General features: G+C 39.1%; 2 protein-coding genes across 4 annotated transcripts in view; one reads left to right on the forward strand and one right to left on the reverse strand.

Annotated features, from left to right (window-relative positions):
* LOC105393473 (WW domain-binding protein 11) overlaps nucleotides 1–19012 on the forward strand; it is a 51043-nt gene extending 32031 nt beyond the window's left edge. Inside the window, exons 7-11 of one of the 3 annotated variants that reach the window (XM_038115432.2) lie at nucleotides 11659–11844; nucleotides 13766–13834; nucleotides 14974–15126; nucleotides 16790–16985; nucleotides 18362–19012. In XM_038115432.2, coding sequence (XP_037971360.2) covers nucleotides 11659–11844; nucleotides 13766–13834; nucleotides 14974–15126; nucleotides 16790–16985; nucleotides 18362–18444 — 687 coding nt within the window. In that variant the 3' untranslated portion in view covers nucleotides 18445–19012. Of the gene's footprint in view, nucleotides 1–11658; nucleotides 11845–13762; nucleotides 13835–14973; nucleotides 15127–16789; nucleotides 16986–18361 lie in introns of all 3 variants that reach the window. The other 2 variants (XM_011565240.3, XM_011565241.3) reach the window with 2 other exon arrangements.
* On the reverse strand, nucleotides 5975–6600 carry LOC125490956. The gene has a single exon (XM_048631501.1). The coding sequence runs from the start codon at nucleotides 6590–6592 to the stop codon at nucleotides 6209–6211; it is 384 nt and encodes a 127-aa protein (XP_048487458.1). The 5' UTR covers nucleotides 6593–6600; the 3' UTR covers nucleotides 5975–6208.
* Nucleotides 19013–19882: the final 870 nt, after the last annotated feature.

The following is a 19882-nucleotide window of genomic DNA, read 5'->3' on the forward strand; positions in this document are numbered from 1 at the left end:
CGAATCATTACCTGTGATGAAAAGTGGATCCTCTACGATAATCGGAAGCGCTCATCGCAATGGCTGAACCCTGGCGAACCAGCCAAATCCTGCCCTAAGCGAAAATTGACTAAAAAAAAGTTGCTTGTAAGTGTTTGGTGGACTAGTGCCGGTGTCGTTCACTACAGCTTTCTTAAATCTGGCCAGACGATTACGGCAGATATCTATTGTCAGCAACTGCAAACCATGATGGAAAAGCTAGCTGCTAAACAACCGAGGCTGGTCAATCGCTCTAGGCCACTGCTGCTTCAGGACAACGCTAGACCACACACTGCACAACAGACGGCTACCAAATTAGAGGAGCTTCAATTAGAATGTCTTAGACATCCACCGTACTCTCCGGACCTTGCTCCAACAGATTACCATTTTTTTCGCAATTTGGATAACTACTTGCAAGGAAAAAAATTCAACTCCGATGGGGCAGTCCAAACCGCCTTCAAAGATTTTATTGATTCCCCCCCGAATGGTTTTTTTAGTAAGGGGATCAATGAACTACCTATGAGATGGCAAAAGTGCATACATAGCAATAGTACATACTTTGATTAATTTAATATATTTCATTTAAAAAAAAAACGACTTTATGTTCCTCCTATAGAAAACGCCAATTTCATACTCGTATGTAAGGACCTAATATTTTGCTACACGTCTGCGTGTAATATAACATACAGCTCCTCTAAACACATAATTTTTTTAGTACTTAAGTTAATAATTTAATGCAGTCTCTTCGTTACTTCACTTTTTCAGTGAACAAAAGACTGAATTAATTGAAACAATAACTAACATCGATGAAATCATGAAATGAAGATGTAACCCTTGATTTCAAAATGTCTGGATAATCTAAAACAAGCTCTCTTTTCCTATGGATTTACGACAATTTAGAGGTATTTTTTTGTTAATATTTAAATATACTTATTGGATTGATACAATAATCAACGTGCAAAATATTTTTTTATTAAGTACAGTCGGTGATCAATGCATATTTACAGGGTGTTGCAAAAAGGGTATACTAAGCCGAAACCAGCGTGTGCAGCATTATATCTAAGCCCGAAACTGAAATCAGAATTTCAAAATTCGTGAAAATTGGTTTCGGCTTAGTATACCCTTTTTGCAAAACCCTGTAGAATTGTTTTCTGAAATAATAATAATGTCCTCCTAGCCGAATTTCGGCTACGGCGGCCAATCTCAATTGAGATCAGCCATCTACGCAGGAGTAGATTATAGTGCCCAAGTGTGTGCGCAGTACACAGGAGCACTCTCTGTTCCATCACTCTCATAACCCAATGGGACGGATTGACCGACACGACTGGAGAGAGCTAGGCGCAGGACCGACTGCTTTACATGCCCATCCGACATGGATCGTTTCACTGTTTCGGACAACAGGTGATCAGCCTTCTATGTCCTAACCAAACTTAGAACCACAATTTAGAAACACAAATTGATGGTCCCACCCGGGAGTCGAACCCAGGACCTCTGGGTCATGAAGCGAAGCTTCTACCACTAGACCACAGAGGCAGTCAGCCTGTAGAATTGTTTTCTGAAATACATATATCTTGTAGCTCAGTTCCAAACAATTTCGTTGGTAAATGTGCTGCCTCGGTGTGTTTTCCTGAAAGGCAATGAACGTTCTACGTCGCGGGCAATTTAATGTCGTCATCAAAATCGTATTGCAGACGACGACGTCGCGGTGCAGGAGGGTTACTCTATATTGACAAAACACTAACGAGAGCAGCCGTGCAATCGGCACGTTTAATACTGCGAGCGGTGCATTGTAGCTCAGTCGGGTAAGCGCCCGCTTCTCACGCAATAGATGCGGGTTGGAATCCCGGCGCTGACATGTACCAATGAGTTCTTTTAACTTAAGTACAATGTATACCATCGCTCTTACGGTGAAGGAAAACATCGTGAGGAAACCTACATATTTAGATTTAGCACATCAAGCTTAGGAAGGCACTTTAGACCTTGGGGATATGCACAAAGGTTCCACTCGAGAGAGCCAGGTGCAGGTACTTACACCACCCCCACAGAGTATAGAATAGAATAGAATACTACTAGATCGAGTCGTAGTCGCGCCCCGAAACTTCATATTTCGTCTTATAGAGTGTGACCCCACAGCGATCTATGTGCTCTTCCGTCGAAACTCGATATCGTAGTATTCGTAATAATAAAATTCCATAACTGCGAATGTCGCCGAGCCCCTGTATTGGTGATCTTCACTGATATCAAAATAAAAAGGAAAATTATGGGACTGTCATCGTGTACACAAGTCTCTTTACATAGATGCTGCGGCGGGGGGTACTCCTTCTCGTATAGATTGAGCAATACGTGATCTTGTTATAGTCTGCATCGGCCAGAGATCACGCTATTTACTCCAATGAGGTGCCTCAACTACTTACAAATAGATAGAATGCACTTTATTTGTACACCAAATAATGTAATAATAATAAATAAATAAATGTAATGATAAAATTGTAACTTAAGACTTTACTTGTACAAAAGGTGGTCTAAAATCGGTCTCTGCCAGACAACCTTTGAATGGAGCGGATAAGAGATTAAGATTGGGTGCAGTGTATATGATATTTTATTCTGAAAATCCTACCTACAACAGATAAAAAATAATGTTTTGTGCCTCTAGATAGGTAGTATGTATGTACAACATAGCTACATATCTACCTACGTATGTAACTAAAGCCAAATTGTAGCTCCTTTGTGACCAAGCACACTCATAATGATTTGCTGACATCACGCTCTCTTGAGCAGTCATTCAGCTGTCGGTATGGATGGGTCCTAATAACGGTGGTTCATTATTGGAGAGCAAAGAGATGCTTGTACCGTAGCGGTACGTACAGAGAAACAATTGGGTGTCAGTGGGTCGCGCCCCCACCAATAACTCAAAAGTATCTAACGGCACCTCTGGGTCACTTTATCTTACGAAAAATAGAGTTTCACGGCGTTCTGCGCTAATCATAGCTGTCTCGTTGTATTTTACGGGCCGAATGCATGATAGTAGCTCTCGTATTTTTTTTTGCGACGCTAAATTAACTCTCTTGATGCCCAACTCCACCAAACTTCACTGCCACTGCTTAATTTTATTAACAAACTAGGACCATGACATGGATATACCTATCTTATATTCAAATATTCTGTCTGTTGCATTGAATATTATGATTATTATGAATGTGTGTGCAACGGAAACACTAAGGATTTGATCATTGATTATGTATAGAGTTGTGCAGCTCATGGCCGAGATATTGAAGGAGTTAGTGGCCTTTCAACGTCTTGCCCCCGGCCAAGTTACTATAGTGTTCGGGCGGTTACTCTAGCTTACGGAAAGTTAAGTTACGAGGCGTTGTTGCTCTAACCAGGACCCCAATTGTCGACCACTAGTCTTTAATGTCTACTGTCAGTGGCGCGAAGTAACGCCTTGTAAATAGTAACCATTTGCAATGAATTCTAATACTAGACATCTAATAAAGACGTGGTCGAATGGGGTCCAGGTCTGCATATCTTTGTATTAAACGTATCGATTATGTGAGAGCTCTGATTCGGTCATTTATTGTTAAACTAGAGTAACCCTTGCCCCGGGCCCGGCTCGGTGGAATAGCAACAGCTTGAGAATGAAAATCAAAGTGGATGTAGCTGACGGGCTAGAACAGTGAAGAATCTCACTGGCGATGGCGAGGCGCGCAGTAATTGAATACGACAAGAAGTGGATAAACTGCGCTAATTGTGTCGGATAGCGAGGCCGGTGGACTGCGCTTTGCTCACTTTTAAACATATATATATACAGGGTGTTGAAAAAAGGGTATACTAAGCCGAAACCAGCATGTGCAGCATGTTATATCTAGGCCCGAAACTAAAATCAGAATTTCAAAATTACATGTACCATGCTGCACATGTAGGTTTCGGCTTAGTATCCCTTTTTGCAACACCCTGTATATTGTTATTTGCCTTCATTTAAATTATAACGAGGCTGCTCTGCTCAGTTCAATGCACGCCGTAGGTAGATGGTTAAAGGTTAACATCACTTTTACTTTATGAATTAGGTTAGGAAAGTTGATGTGTTCATAATTTATGAGCCTACTTTCATCTTCGGTTTTCTAATGCAGTGTACGGTTCTTTGTCTTAAAGATATATACGTAAGTATATCGACAACTAAAGATATATTTACCTAAGTACATAACGAGATAAGAAACAAGTATTCTTTTGTTGAGTTGGTTTTATGAATATTTTCTTTCTGTTATTTTTATAGGTCCTCCAGCCTCTTCGAGGCTAAGTAACGATTAGGTTATTCACATATGCATAGGTCATCACTGTCGTTAAAATGCATATAATAGTGTGGCGTGTGGGCGGAGACTGCAGACGGCTTGTCTGACAAGCGGAGCCGCGACACGACTCAGGCATAAAACATAATTTTCACAAGATTCCTCCGTAATTTTAGCGCTCTTAAGAGATTTTCCCTCTCATTTTAGCGCCCCGCTTCGCAGAGTTGTCTCTTTTATCAAGCTTATTATAATAACTCTTAACTTCTCATTCGTCCTGGAAATTGTATTTTATTATGTATTCTTGTGGAGATTGCGTGGGGTCCGCATGATACAAGAACCACGTAGGTTTTTGAATAACAAATTTTTATTATTTCTTACAAACAACATTAACAACGGAGGTATGTATGTAGGAACATAATTAATATTACATACGATTACACCTTCCTTTTGCGGATTTGAATGAGTATAATAGGAAATGGTTAAGTATTCATAAAATAAATTAGACTGATAGATGGCGAAGGGCAACTCCATACTGTATATTTATGTTTAAAATGGAATAATCACGATAATGTAGCCATTAATATTGTGAACATAAATTGATTTCCTACGGTGTTTAAACTTATAGTTTATAAGGTTCCTAAAATACAGGAAACTATATCAAGTACTAAATAATGATTTAACGTAACTATACTCGCAATGATGGCCATGAACCGCCTTAAACCATTTTTGAAAAAATCCTTTGTCAAGAGTTTGTACCCGATAAATAGAACTCAGAAGGTACTCTAGTAGTCCACTGCGATGACCACTATTTTCCATATATGAAATGGAATAGTAAGCATGGGTCCTTATTTATGAAAGTGTTAGGTTGGTAATTGGAATGCAAAATTAAACGTAAGTATATGTATAAATTTGTATAATATATTTACCATACGTGCGTATTGCATGCTCCAACTCTACATGTGCACTGGTGACCTATGCCTAATACTAAATCGGGCGTAACTGAAACAATTATATCACAAATAGAGCATATTTCACCGATTACAAATCAGCAACGGTCATTGTGTTGTGACATCGATTGTGCACGCACATAGTGCGATAGTGTGATAGATATTTATTTACATTTTGCATCGATCAAGTTATGTTATTGTGGTGTATATTTATCAGGTCTTTAGACAATTTTACAACATACTGATTTTTCTTGCGATGAGGAACGTAATTTGTAACTAAATATTATTTTTCTAAATACAAACATCTTATAAATAGTGTTCAGCATCAGTAAAAAAGTGTCTACTGATATAACTTATACGATGACTTCACTAAGACCATGTTATTATTGTTTTCAAGGAGAACATTTAGTTAAAAGACGAAATGTTTTAAAGTCACATTGATATTATTATGCTGATACATTTCAGTGACCTTAAAGAATCCTTGCTACGTTAATGCCTTAATGCCCAGCTCACTTAGCAGATGCGTGCACATCCACACGCGATGTTGTATCTCGATGATTACTTCTGATCTATGAATAAGTGGACATGATTTAACATTCAATTAATTATTTTATAATAATTTTCAATCTTCTTTCAATCAAATAACGACCGAAATATAAACCTTCTTTAAAATAAGTAGATGAAAATCTACACGAAACGGTGTCAATCAGAAACAAAACAAGCAAGTAATTTTAAAGTATAATTATTAAGTTCTTATATCATAATCTTTAATAATAACATAATTACTTATACCTATTCGTTATCATAGCGTTTCATCGACTGTTTCACTAGAACCCGGTTGTTCTGACAACCGCTGCACTCAGCCGCTCTGAACACGGCTCTACTGAGTGTCCGAACACAGCCACTTCGCATCAACAACATAATGATAGTCTTGGATCACAAACACTGCAGGGTGTGGTGCTACCCCCAGCGGCGGAAGCGGTTGAACCGCGCGACGGGCAGGTAGGGGTAGCGCGCCGGCACCTGCACGTGCTCCAGGTTGTACCCGCGCCGCCGCCGCACCAGCTCCTCGCCCTCCCGCCGCCGCGGCTTCACCACGCGCACCACGTTCGACTCCAGGATCACGTTGTCGGACGCGATGGCCTCCTCGGGCCGCCACTTGGTGACGAGCTTGGCGCGGTTCTTGTGCGCCGCCAGGAACTCCTGGCTGAGCACGTAGTCGGTGAGCCGCGGCACCTGGTTGTAGCGGCCGGCGTCGATCTCGCGCTCGTAGCCCGCGCGCGCGGCGGCGGCGGCGGCGGCGCCCAGCGCGGCGAGCGCGACCAGCATCAGGCACGGCTGCATCGTGCCGAGTGTGTCGTCAGTTTGAGCCGCGCGCATCGGCGCCCCTCTTATATATCCTAGCGTTCGAAATTATACGTTCCCAATTTGAGTTGATATTTTTTTCTGATTGCGGTGTAGACGCGTTCTTGAACTTGATTGTTGAACGCGGGATGCAGATGACCGGCGGCGCGCTCGCGCCTCGCACTCACAATTACTCGTACATAATTTGATGCACCGGTGGCTTCGAACGCTCATGAACCTTGTTCCACTTACTCCGCTGATACTCGACATGACTCTCGGCGGTACAAGGTAAACGGTGCATGCGTGTGTGCGGTTACCATAGATTATACAAATCAACAAAGTCGTAACTAGGACTTCGTTTAACTAATAACATAGGTGAGCCTTTATGGTATTGCTTAGGTCTTTGAATGGACCTTAGATATTACCGCCTTGATAAAATTACACTTAGGGTGAACGTTTACATGCTCTAGTATTATTTAATAAACATTTAGTTAGATATAGGTTTTATATTTTGTTATCGTAAGAAAATTGTTTTACCTGTCGAATGTGTACAGTTTAACTGCGCCAATAATACAAATATCCTCTAGCGTGATCAAGTGTTACAGCCGTGATAAAGTTGCAAACAAAACTTTAACATAAGCCTCGGTTAATTGGCTATTTCTGGTATGCGCAAGGAGTTTCTGTTATAATTCCTATAAACATACAAATATACCGCCGCAACTATTGGTAGAATAACTACTTATAACTTAGTAGCCAAATACGTCTTTGCTCCGAAAATAAACAGCTAATGGGATTTTTAAGGCTTATGGACCGCGATCAAAGGCTTCAAGAATATTGACTCAGTTTTTATATCTTTGATGAAGTACAAAAACGTAGCCTTGGGCTTTTTATGACGAGAAACTGGTATACTGAGATACCGACGAGCTAGCCTGCGCGTCTGCACGACCACACTTCTATAAAAGTACGAGTATATCATGAATAGCATGCATGTATGTAGATACATTAGGTATACATACATCATCATATAAATTAAAGAGTTGAAACATCAAAGAATTTCGCATCTCATGGCTTCAAAGTAAAATTAATAATGGGACTTGGTAATTAACGATAGCTTTGTTAAGTGACATAACGATATTATAAAACATTCTGACCGATAAATTAAATAATAATGCGCGTGCCTAAATAAGGATAAAAAATAAGTCTACAAATTGCTCATAAAATAAACTGCATGGCTCAAGGATAATGTTATAATCTTTATTTTTGTATCTACGTTACGAAATAAATCAAGCTCTTACTTGCTTTAATTAATACCATTTATATTATGTTATAGCTCCAGGTGCCTACCTGTAGGTACTCGTAGGTTCAACGTATGGGACTAAATTACATGAGTCACATGATACTTTATCGAAACCCGATTTCGATACGAATAGTATCATTTACAATCAGTGTTGTTCACCTGTGCGCTGCACCGAACCTGTCCTTACATTCAAAACAGATTTCATTAAAATTTATTGTTATTACGAACACATAAAAATTGTCCTTTTCTTTTAGAGAAATTGAAGAGTTTTGCAAGTATATTTGTATAATAGAAAGTTTTCGGATCCGGAAGTAAAATCGGAGGTCAACGACAACAGTTAAGATAATAATAATAGAGAAACCAGTTTATTGGAAACTTCTAATGGATGGTCCGATGACCTTGTGATAACGTATCGATTACGTATTATGACTGCTTCAATAATGGAAACTTTAAGTCAGTATAATCCTACTCAGGTATATCGGAAACAACCTCATGTTGAGAAGAAGAGTAATTGATTCAGGTGCATATAGATAAATAATTGTTAAAAGATCATCGTAATTATCATAAGAATTAACAGCTTATGAATAAGATAACCAATAAAATAACTCAAAACAATATTTTTAGTACCTAACAGGTTTAAAGATAGATATTATTGTTGTGATGGTTAGAGCTCCAAGGGAGACGAAAGTGGTCACACCGGTTCGATTGCATATGAATGTTTGTCACAAGGTAATATTACATTTTAAAGTTGTTATTTAATCAAAATAAAGTAAGGACGTTGCACTCGAATCAAAATTTTCGAGTAATTGGAATATTTCGCTTCTCGTTCTTAAAATACCGGAATTGAAATAATAAAAACATGAAATTGTGTTTCGGTATTATGTGAAAGGATACGAGATAAGAATTATCGGAAGTCGCCGTTACCACTTCGCCAAGTGGTTCACAAGCAGAATCTAAGAGGATAAAAAAAGTGATATAGGTACTTAGATCAAAAGTTTTATCTATCCCTTATGGCTACATTAGTAGCCTTCCAAGGGTTCCTACGTAATATTGCTGGTTTCTATTCTCGATTATTATTGTTTCTTCTGCGATGGCACGTTAATGTCTAATTGATGAACTATTTAAGAGTCCATTAGGAATTTAAGAATATGCATGGCGCCATAGGTAATGATTGTTATTAGAATAACACATGAAGCTGTTACTATGATTTTATGTTTTACCTTGCGATTAATTAAAATACAAAAAGGAAAATAAGCACCATATACTACACGACTGGTAGGAAATTTAGGTCAGTTAAGTCAGTAGGAATCATAATAAAATAAAGTATTTTTGCATTTGAAACGAGCGAGTAGCGGCCACCTCATTAACCTCAAGAAGCCTGTCGACGATTAATTTAAAATAGATCGAGCTCTCAGTCGAGGGCTTAAAAATAAATTAGATGTCGACATCGGAGGAATCATCGCGAAACGCGAATAAGTATCTGGAGGGTTACTCTATACTGGCGAAAAACGAACGAACAAGGGCTGTAGATCAATCGGCACGTTTACTACAACGAGATAGAGTCGTGGCTCGCGCAGTAGCGCTCTGAAACTTCGCTTTTCGTCATATAGAGTGACCCCCCTGAGAACACGTCATTGGGTCTATAAGGAGAACATTAGCGACAGGCCTGAGGGAAAAAAAAACGGTGAAACCAATCATGTTATTAATTCAATTACTCTTCATGAAAACGTCGATGGAACCGGTTCTAGTGATAAAGAAGATCGCAAATTGACTTCACACAGCCACTAAGATAAACATCTATTTTAAATGCAGAAGTTATGGCAGATTTGAATAATGTTCTCCATCAATGGTAGATAAACTATGTTATATGTAGGTTTTTATAAGTATAAATAAATATTCATATAAAAGTTACACGAAACATTACCCTTAATAAAAAAAAAACCGGCCAAGTGCGAGTCGGGCTCGCGCACAAAGGGTTCCGTAGCAGCAAATATAATATTACAGTTAAATCAACCTATCTCAAAAACTATAAGAGATACTTTGATCAAACCAAAAATCGTTGAAAGAGTTAATTAGCATGCATCACCTCTATTTTTTTTAGAATTTTATACCCCGTAGTTATAAAAATAGAGGGGGGGGGACATACTTTTTACGACTTTGAGAGCTGATATCTCAAAAACCGTTCACTTTAAGAAAAATGTTTTTTAGAAAACTTTATATCATTTTAAAAGACCTTTCCATTGATACCCCACACGGGTATGTACATCGAAAAAAAAAATTTCATCCCTCAGTTACATGTATGGGGGGCCCCACCCCCAATTCTTTTTTTTACTATTTAGTGTCATATTTTTGTAGCGGTTCATACAACACATATTCCCATCAAATTTCATCACTGTAGTACTTATAGTTTCCGAGTAAATCGGCTGTGACAGACGGACAGACGGACAGACGGACAGACGGACATGACGAAACTATAAGGGTTCCGTTTTTGCCATTTTGGCTACGGAACCCTAAAAAAACCATGAGACGGTATTTTATAATTATGGCGTATAATCACAACCCTACATTCAGACATTTTGCTGTACATTATGGGTTTGACATATTTTTTACATACAAGACATAAGGTTACCAAAAAACTCAAATACCTACCTAATACCTCATCAGCATTATCTTCGCTAGCGGTTCAAGTCAAATGTTTGTTTGATAATGCGCAACTAAACCAAAACGACATTATTTCAAGGGCGCATGGACAATGCTCAGCACTCAACACTCAGCACTTCCGTACTGCTTTGTTCCGCATTTAATCGCGGCGTCAACGCTGGAATATTAATATTGGAAAAACTAAATTAATCTCTTTGTTCAACCCTGTCACGTTGTACTTATCTTGGCCATCTCGTAACAATGTATCGGACGCCTTTTATGGATGAGTGGAGCATCGTATTCGTGAGCTTGTTAACTGTAATCTGTTTGGGTATAATGGCGGGAACGGTTCGTGTCAGTGTGCTTAGGTAAAGGTGTACTTATTAGTAATAAGACTAATAAGTAGTATACAGGTGTGAATTGAGGAGGTTTGTTTGTGCGATGTGTGGCGGTCGTCCTCGCGGTCATTGCTTCCTGCGGCCGCGTCTGTGGGACGACCGACAGTCGGCGCGGCATGTCTGTCGAGCGACCGACTGTCGGCGCGGTGGTCTCTACGCGACGCTTGCCGTGGTGCAACTCCGTACATACATTATTCATCGACCTGACACGATCCAGCTCTATTATCCTTTGTTCTCCGATAATTTCATCGCCATGCTATTCTGTAGCCGCTAATTGCGTTATTATTATACTGTTATTAATATTAATAGGGATGCTGGGTCTAACATTTAGATCTATTGTTTTATTCTATTGAGCAACAGGAGTGGTTTTGCGTTGCTCTTTTTCCATTGATGGAATCTGAGGTTCGTGAGCCAAGGTCTTGATGTTTCTTGCATTGTTCGATGTAAATCAAGAAAAATTGACAGCTAGGGCTATACATACCTAAGTATTATGTAATTATTATATAGTAAGGCATAGTTTATTCACTCTGGCTTGCGTTAAAGAATTGGTTTATTAATAAATTAGTAGGTAGTAAAAATGAGCAGTTGAATATCGAACAACACGTCCCCTACATTTACCTATGAATGGTTTACTTAGCTTGATAAATCTAAGGGAGATATCCCGACATGGAACAGGACTCGTTTAGTCATAGTCCGGAATCGGTTGTACTCATACTCAATGTTCCCCGCAGATGCCCTGGGACTCGTCCGAGGAGCAGCAGCAGGGCGGCAACCCGCGCGAGATGCGCATCCACGTGCAGCGCGTCATCGCCATCCCCGCGCCCCACAACATGCCACCCCGCGACATGCCGCCCCGCGACGACGGCATGAGCTCCTTCGCGCCCCCGCCGCCGCCCCCACAGCACGAACAGAATGAGGTATGTAAGGCATACTAGCTAGGAAATACACTCGCGTACAGTGAAAAAGTTGCACCTGTCATTGCATAGCCGTTCTATATGGTTCACTGGTACTTTTTCATTGCTTGTGAGTGTACTTATCAAAATGCAGGGTGCTTATGGCAATGCATTTTAACTTCTCTTGATCTTATGTGGTTCATACAGAGTAAACACGTTTATTGTTTAATGAAGTTATCTGTAAGAAATTCTAACGTCGAGTAAGACGAAAAAATAACATAAATTGCCTAGTAGGTACGAGTGTATGATTCGATGAAAATAACCGCGAGATTATAACATTTTACTGCCTACGTTATGTAATATACCAAGGTTTAAGGTGACAAAGTTCAGCGTGAAGACGATAAATGTACGACTTCTGACTCCGAGACGGGAGCGAGTTGACGCGACCGTGCGTGTCCCAACTTAGGCGCTCTCGCTGATACATTTCCCTCGAGAAAATAAAACCTCCAAAAGAGAATAAAAGTCGACCCGCTAGCCAAAAGATTAAAGTACTTTCTTCGCAGAAACTCTTGGAATGGTTTCCAAAGGATCGCTAACTTATTACCGCTATATGGCAATTATACAATTTATTATAATGTGTTCGAATGTGTATGTAGAATGTGCCGTTCCGAGCCACCTCTGTTGGGTAATAGCAGACCGTCCGCTTACATTACCGGCAATCACCGGCCGTCGCCGTGCACTCACTCACAAGGAAAAAAATACGGAGGGAACAAAAACTACGGGTCCGTTATTTCAAGTGTGGAATCATTTACATACTTGTATACGTGTTGCGGAAACGTATATGACACGCTAGTGTGTAATCATTATTTTAATGTTAAGTATAATCTTGGCAGTAGTCAAAAAATAATAACTAATGTATTCAGGGTCGATGTGTTAAATAAATCTTAGTTAGTTATTACTTTTGAAGTTATTAAAATAAGTTTGTTCTGAGACTTATGAGCGTGAGGCATCATATTTAGAACATCACATCGTTTTCAAAGCGACAGTAATTTTGAATTGCTTACGGATAGATTGGTGAAGATACAAATGATCAACTACTTTCATTTATTTATTATAATACTTTTATTAAACAGTAAAAAATTACATTTTGTACGGTCTGGTAAATTTAATGCTAAAATCTTTTCTACCAGAAAATAATAAAAAATATATAGGTACATATTATACTTAATAAAATTTTGTGAAATACGAACTAATATAAGTTTCTACATACAATGATAATATATACAATTGATGATTAGATAAATCTAACTGCCTAAAATATATAAAATATACATTTGCTCACATAAATGTTCAGTGTCAGTGAAACAATCGTGTTTTGTCGGTTTTTCGTACTACACTTCGACCTCCCCACACGGTATCTATGCGGAAATAGAGGTTTAAATTTTTCACGTTACAAATTGTGAGATTAGATTGTCTTATAAATAAATGATATGAATTGCACTTTACAATTAAAACTAGCAATTCAAAACAAGATCCCAAGAAAAAGCGATTATCGTATTATCGCTTTAGAATTGCTGGACGGTCATGAATAGGGCGTCTGAATCTGAATAAACTTGAAGAACCGTAATTTAGAAATAATAAGATCATAACTTGTAATAAGTATTGTAAGAGAAGATTTCCACCGCTAGTAACAATGTATGATTTATATATTCATAGAGTGCGACTAGTCTGTCTCTACTGGGTAATATACAAATATATTATGTATATATCTATCAACCTACTGGGCTTATACGAGTACAATGCGAAGTCACAAGTTTGTATTGCAGTATAATATGAATAAGAAACTTAGTAATATCTTGAAAGATTATAAGTTTATTTCATTCCATAATAAGAACTAGGAATACGTACTAGATTATTAATGATTTATGATGTATTTTTGCAGCAGAACGCCGGCCCCCAGATGCACCAGTTCGTCCCCCAGCCAGCCCCCGTCCAGGACATGGAGCAACCCGAGGTAAAACACCACAAACATATTCTGTTAATTATAAATTTATCTCATATCATTATAATTTAGCGTATTCATTATCATACGCCACTAGGAGGAGTGCCACAACACTATGTCCTCAGCCTTCCTCATCCAGCCACTACCGGCTACCTGTCTAAGGTCGGAGGTCTAGAAGGCCGAACGGGGCGTCCAATGTTACGCTTGCCTCTCTGTGGTCTCCACTCGAGTAATCGTATCTACATGATTGTTTAATAGAAGGGTAGTTTGCAAATATTTTCAATATTATACTTTTTTAATTAATAAAAAAGCATTTGATTAGATTTGCACAACATACCTGCATTTACCTTCAGGAAAAACAAACAACTGAACATCCTTGTATTGCGAGCTATTCGTTCGATAAATAGCACTATAAAATATGATGCTGCCAATAAAATAGTTGGGATCGCATCGTCCTTCGTGATCTATGTTGAGAGCGATGCAAGGCTGTACAATATGCCATTTACTAGTGTCTCTCGGTAGGGTGGAGCATGAATATTCCTAGGTTTAAAATAACCTTCAGTATTGACCTATTTACAATCCTGTGACCTACATAGTGCAGGGTGATGCCGCCACCGCTACGGCGAACTCTTTTATAAAATTTCTGCCCGTTCTCGGGACAAACTCACGGATAGGATACATACTTCAGAAACCTTTGTCTTCTTTTCCTTGAAAGCTCTGCGTATTTGTTTATTACTTCCCGGTTTGTGTGCATGGCAATTATTGTTTATTTCCCGCTGCGAGGATGTTTCATCGGTAAACACACCGCGGAAATATTACAATATTTCTGCATGCCTTTTTCGGTGAACTAAGTACTTAAGTTATCTCGACACTAATGTTCCATTAAATATTAATACAACTGTCACTAGTACACAAGGAAATAAGGAAACCGAATGCCTCTCAAAGTTATTCCGGTTTACTTGGTTGTACTTCGAAGATCCCGGGTTCGATCTCCGGCCGGGCCAGACAGGGCCTTGTAACTCGCTTTCCAAGCGTGGAGATTATGGCAATAACCCTCCAGTCTTGGAGACTGCTCATGTCTGAACGTGACCGTGAACTCGTACCCACCCTCATCCTCCAATTAATAACCTCCATAAATAACCAATTTGCAGCAGCTGCCGAAGATGTCAACCAACGTGAACATGGGCCTCCCGTGGGGCCTGACACCCGAGGACCTGCGCCTCATCCAGCGCACGGCGGACGACGCGCTGGCCGGCCAGCGCCGCGAGCAGATCGACAACGACATGCAGGAGGTTGGTGGCATGGTACTGACTCTTTTGTACTTGAGAATAGAGATTGTTGTGTACAGGAGCTGGGTGATACAGGAGGTACTGAAATGTTTCAGGGAACAGTTTCGTGTAAATGGACTATAGTCACAGATGATTGGCTCTGGAGTATGGAATACACTGATCAGGCTAACAAATATCTGTCTTTAAACAAATATCTGCCCCAACCACGAATCGAACTAACCACTACACCATCCGGTCGTCAACATGTATGAAACCCACAAACCCTGAAATACAAATTGAACGCATTTTACAAAGAGAGTGAGATATTATGACATTGTGGAGATCGCTCCTGCCTCCTACGCCAGAAGAATAGCATGTTTCATGAATCTGGTGTAGTTATGTAATTATAGTATATTAAAGATAGAGCTATGTAAATGTACTGATATTATTCAATCCCGTATAAAACATTGAATCTAATCAGTTAAAACACTTAATGCTACTCTATTTATCGCTATCTCTCCTGATATCCAGTAATTCATTATAATCCCATGAGGCCACACTCTCTCCCTAGTATCTTTTATATTAAAACGAATACAGATAAATATACATAACAAAGAGTGGTGAGCTATTTATTTTGTAATGAGTTTATGATGCAACCTGACCGATTCGAGTCGGTCGTCATCATTATCGATTCTTGTAGCCACCGAGACGAATCTATTCGATTTGCTTCTTGTTGTTAGTATTTAATAACGTGGAAATGAATATAATATCGATTATCTCACATTCCAAAGTCAAGGTCAGAACACTAAAGGATAATTTTACGATTAATAATATAAGGTACATTGTCGATCAATGGTTTTAATGCTTTTATGTGGAACATGGTTCTAAGTGCTTCTGTCATACACAAATTGCACAGTTTTACTCTTCACAAACAAAACTTTCGAGTCTTGGCTTCATATTTCCATTCCGGATATTGCAAAGTCAAGAGTTTTCCTTTATACTACTTATTACATTGTACAATCTTTTGTAACATTGTGCATCTGCTTCGAGTATTGTTGCCGTTCATGTTTCAACTTACAACCTTTTGATGTATTGTTTGTTACCCAAGTTATTGCAATTGGAAAGCAAAACCATGATTTACTCTGTAATAACTTGTTTAACTAGAAAGCTTTTATAAGTAGTTTGGGTGTACACTGTACAAGGAACACTGAGGGCAAATTGATGTATAAGCTCTTTACATCTAAGTTTTGTATCCAACTGAAGATATTTATTGTATGACTACGATGCTATGAAAGTTATTGAAGCCGGTAAAATGTGATTAATTTAGATTTCAACATACGTTGCAACACTTATAAATGCTATTCACTAAATTAACAGCAGTCAGAAATTTATTAGTTTCTAAAGCATAATTTAAATAGGAATGCAAATGGCAAATTTAAAATGCAAAAATAAAGTTATGAACAGATGTCTATGTTCATTCCTTACGTGCTTCCATAATGTATAATACCTACGTATAAACAATATTATAATACTTATAGGTTCTGCAGGTCTATGTCCACCTTCCTGAAAAAGTTAAAACCAAGAAGTCTCTTGTCGGTACCACCAAGTATCAGACATATAAAATGAAGATATGAAATAAGTATTGATATGAAATAAGTGTTTATACATAGGGTACTCAATATATAACATTCTTCACCAGGTGAAGACCATCGTGAGCCAGCTGGCGGCGGCGGAGGCCGAGGCTGAAGCTGAGGAGCAGCGCCAGCCGCGTATGGAGGAGCACCGCACGCTGCTGCTGCCGCAACAGATGCCGCAGCAGATGCCGCAGCAGATGCAGCAACAGATGCCGCAACAGATGCCGCAGCAGATGCAGGAGGACGAGCCGAGGCCACACTGTATGTATTCATACTATCTCTCTTCTACCGAAAGTATTTACAGTCAGATGTACGGTCAGCTGCATAAGTTGCTATTCACTTACCTTGTACCTTGTCAAATTGAAGAAAAGTTAATGCTTCAATTTATGGATAGGCGGTTTGTTAGATTGACAAGGTACAAAAGTGTATAGGTAGCTACTTATGCTGCAGACTGTACCTAATATCACGTTCTAGGATTAATGATACGATCGAGAACCTACATCAATATAGAAGGGCATTATTTAAGTTAAACAACATTAAAAGTTACTGTGACCCTCCCGTCTGAGTTATAAAGGGCTTAGCAAAGTTTAAACGTACTCGGTTACCTTTCATCGCAGCGTTGTGTCGATTCATTGTCCCGGGCAGAATACACGAGCGCACATGTAGCTTACAGCGGTGCCCCGGAACAATTGACTGCAGAGTACCTGCGATTAAGCGACCACTTTGATATACGAATCGTTCGAGTTGTTTAAGGCATGAGGGATAATTAGATAATGCCACACATCCACATGGACAAAATACACAATTATTAATTTGGCCATGACTTACATACTTGAGGTCCAGGTCACACAAGTAATACTTTTCTAGTTTTGTTTTCCACTGTAATGCAGAGAAATGCGAGGCATGATGCAATATCACTTACCTTTATAAAGTTTGAGAACAAAATACAGGAGAGATTACTGATATAGAGGAACATAGGAAAGCGTTAAGTTAACAATGCTGTAACACTATAGTCTTACTTTTAATAAAAATAATGCTACAGAGAGTTCACAATCCGTACTACGGATTAAAATCAATGAACAACAGGTGTTACATTAATGGATTTCACAGACGTAACAACACATTTTAATAAAATTTACCTTTAATTCATTCTATTAAGCCTCTTTGTTGTGGTTATTAATCATCGGCTTTTGGGTCGGCCGGGTTCATTAGCGCAGCGTGAGGCTGTCATGAAGTTACGTAATATTATGTTGGATTACGATGTTCAGGATCGACTGCAGTAAGTTATTTACTGGAGTTTGTTAAAAATTGTACCTTAATGGAGTTAGGGTGAGGTACGCTTGTAATTGAGACAGAGTGGCAAAAGAGCAGACAGTGCAGACGTATCTATCGACCGCGCCAGGTCACGTCTTGATGCGTGGTCGCGCCTCGAACTGAAATAATAAATTCACAGCCAAGGGCCGTAGACCTTTAGAAATTCGTAAGTTCACCGAAAATATTTCGCGGTCGACTCCCCAAGTTCGAAAAGCGAAAGTTTTTATAGATTACTATAGTTCTTTGGAGTTTTTGTTAGTAAAGGCGTGTTTTAGGTGTTTTATCGCCAATTTTTCACGGTGGAAATGTGTTTTTTTTCACAGTTGTGCAGCCCCGCTCTGTGCGCAGCGCAGACTTCGCCCCCAGCAAGAGGATCAAGCGCAGCCTGTCCTGCAACTGTCAGTAGACCGCCAGACGGTCGCAGTGTAACATAAACTATCATTAGAGGACACACACTTATAACTAACACGTCTCTGTAAATAAAGTTGTTAATACCTAAGCCTCAAACGGTCTCTAATTACCATTTATTATAAAATTCGTTACAAAGGTGGCTGGTTCTATAAAAAATATACATAGTGATTGTTGAAAGATTTTAATTATATTCTGTAGTTTTGATTTGTATAGATTATTGTCTATTTCGTAATAGTTTTGTTTGTGTTTAATAAAGGTCTTCGTTTCATACGCGGCGCACAATAATGTAAGAAGTATTAGTAGTGATTAGCGCTAGGTCGGAAATGCAATAATATATCACATCACACAAGTAACTTATTGTCACACAGTGCTTGCATTTAGATGACAGACGAAATAAATTAGCCTGCATTTAGTGTGTCGTGCAGGGCGCTACAACTCTGTGAATCCTTCCTACTCGAGACTTTTGAAATTTTATTAAGTATTATTATAGCTGTAATGAGAGTTAATATACCTGTATCATTCCAGACATTGTGATCCTAAATTAAATTTTTTATTAGTTTTAACGACCGATGTTTCATTTTGCAGAGCTGGTTTAGTCTTTCGAAAATTATCCTTAGATATAAGATAAGTTTTTTATCAAAGGTGAATTTGGGATGTAATGAAGAGTTAACTTTGCTGAAATGAATTAACTGTTTAGCTATTTATAACCACACACACAGTTATCTGACTATAGCGGCGTCAGCGAGTGATGGATCACTTTAAGTACCTTCAGAATGGGTTATTTCAAGCCGCAGTTACCTATTATACTTAGAAAGATACCAGAAAAATTGAGACGATTCTCACAGCACTTTTTAAATCTTAACAATGTATTTGCAATATGAAAATGAGATTTACATAGGCAATCACAACGTAAAATTAAACAGATTTTTCCTTTTGATATTTCTTTTTAAATGTGTGCTGTTACAATCTCTACCATTATTGGTGACAGCAAATATAAACGGAACGTAAAACAGATCGCCTACAGAAACGTTGACAGAGAGTAAAGAAAGGCGATCCGATATCGCCACACAACCGTAGACTCGATACTTACCGGAATCGGATGATCGGCAAGCGGCAGGGCCACTAATTTGACTAATCGCTGGCTTCAATCGGATTTGCTAATGAAGCGTTTGCCCGTCGAGGGCTCCACCGCGGGCGCTGCTTACATATGTGTGATTCGATTATTTACTTATCCTTCACGCCGCATCGTGCTGTCTCTGTGAATGATTATCGGATAGAATCGAATGGTTGGTATTGGTATGTTAGGTTCATAAGTAGCTCTATGCTTTCTTCAACAAGTTAGCAACCTTGTAACAAACCTGAATGAATGAATAGGATGTTTGCGAGTTAGAGAAGGTACAGAAGTATAGCTACTTAGGACGCTGACTGTTCAT

This window comes from Plutella xylostella, chromosome 29 (genome assembly GCF_932276165.1).
Source record: "Plutella xylostella chromosome 29, ilPluXylo3.1, whole genome shotgun sequence".
Lineage (NCBI taxonomy): Eukaryota > Metazoa > Arthropoda > Insecta > Lepidoptera > Plutellidae > Plutella > Plutella xylostella.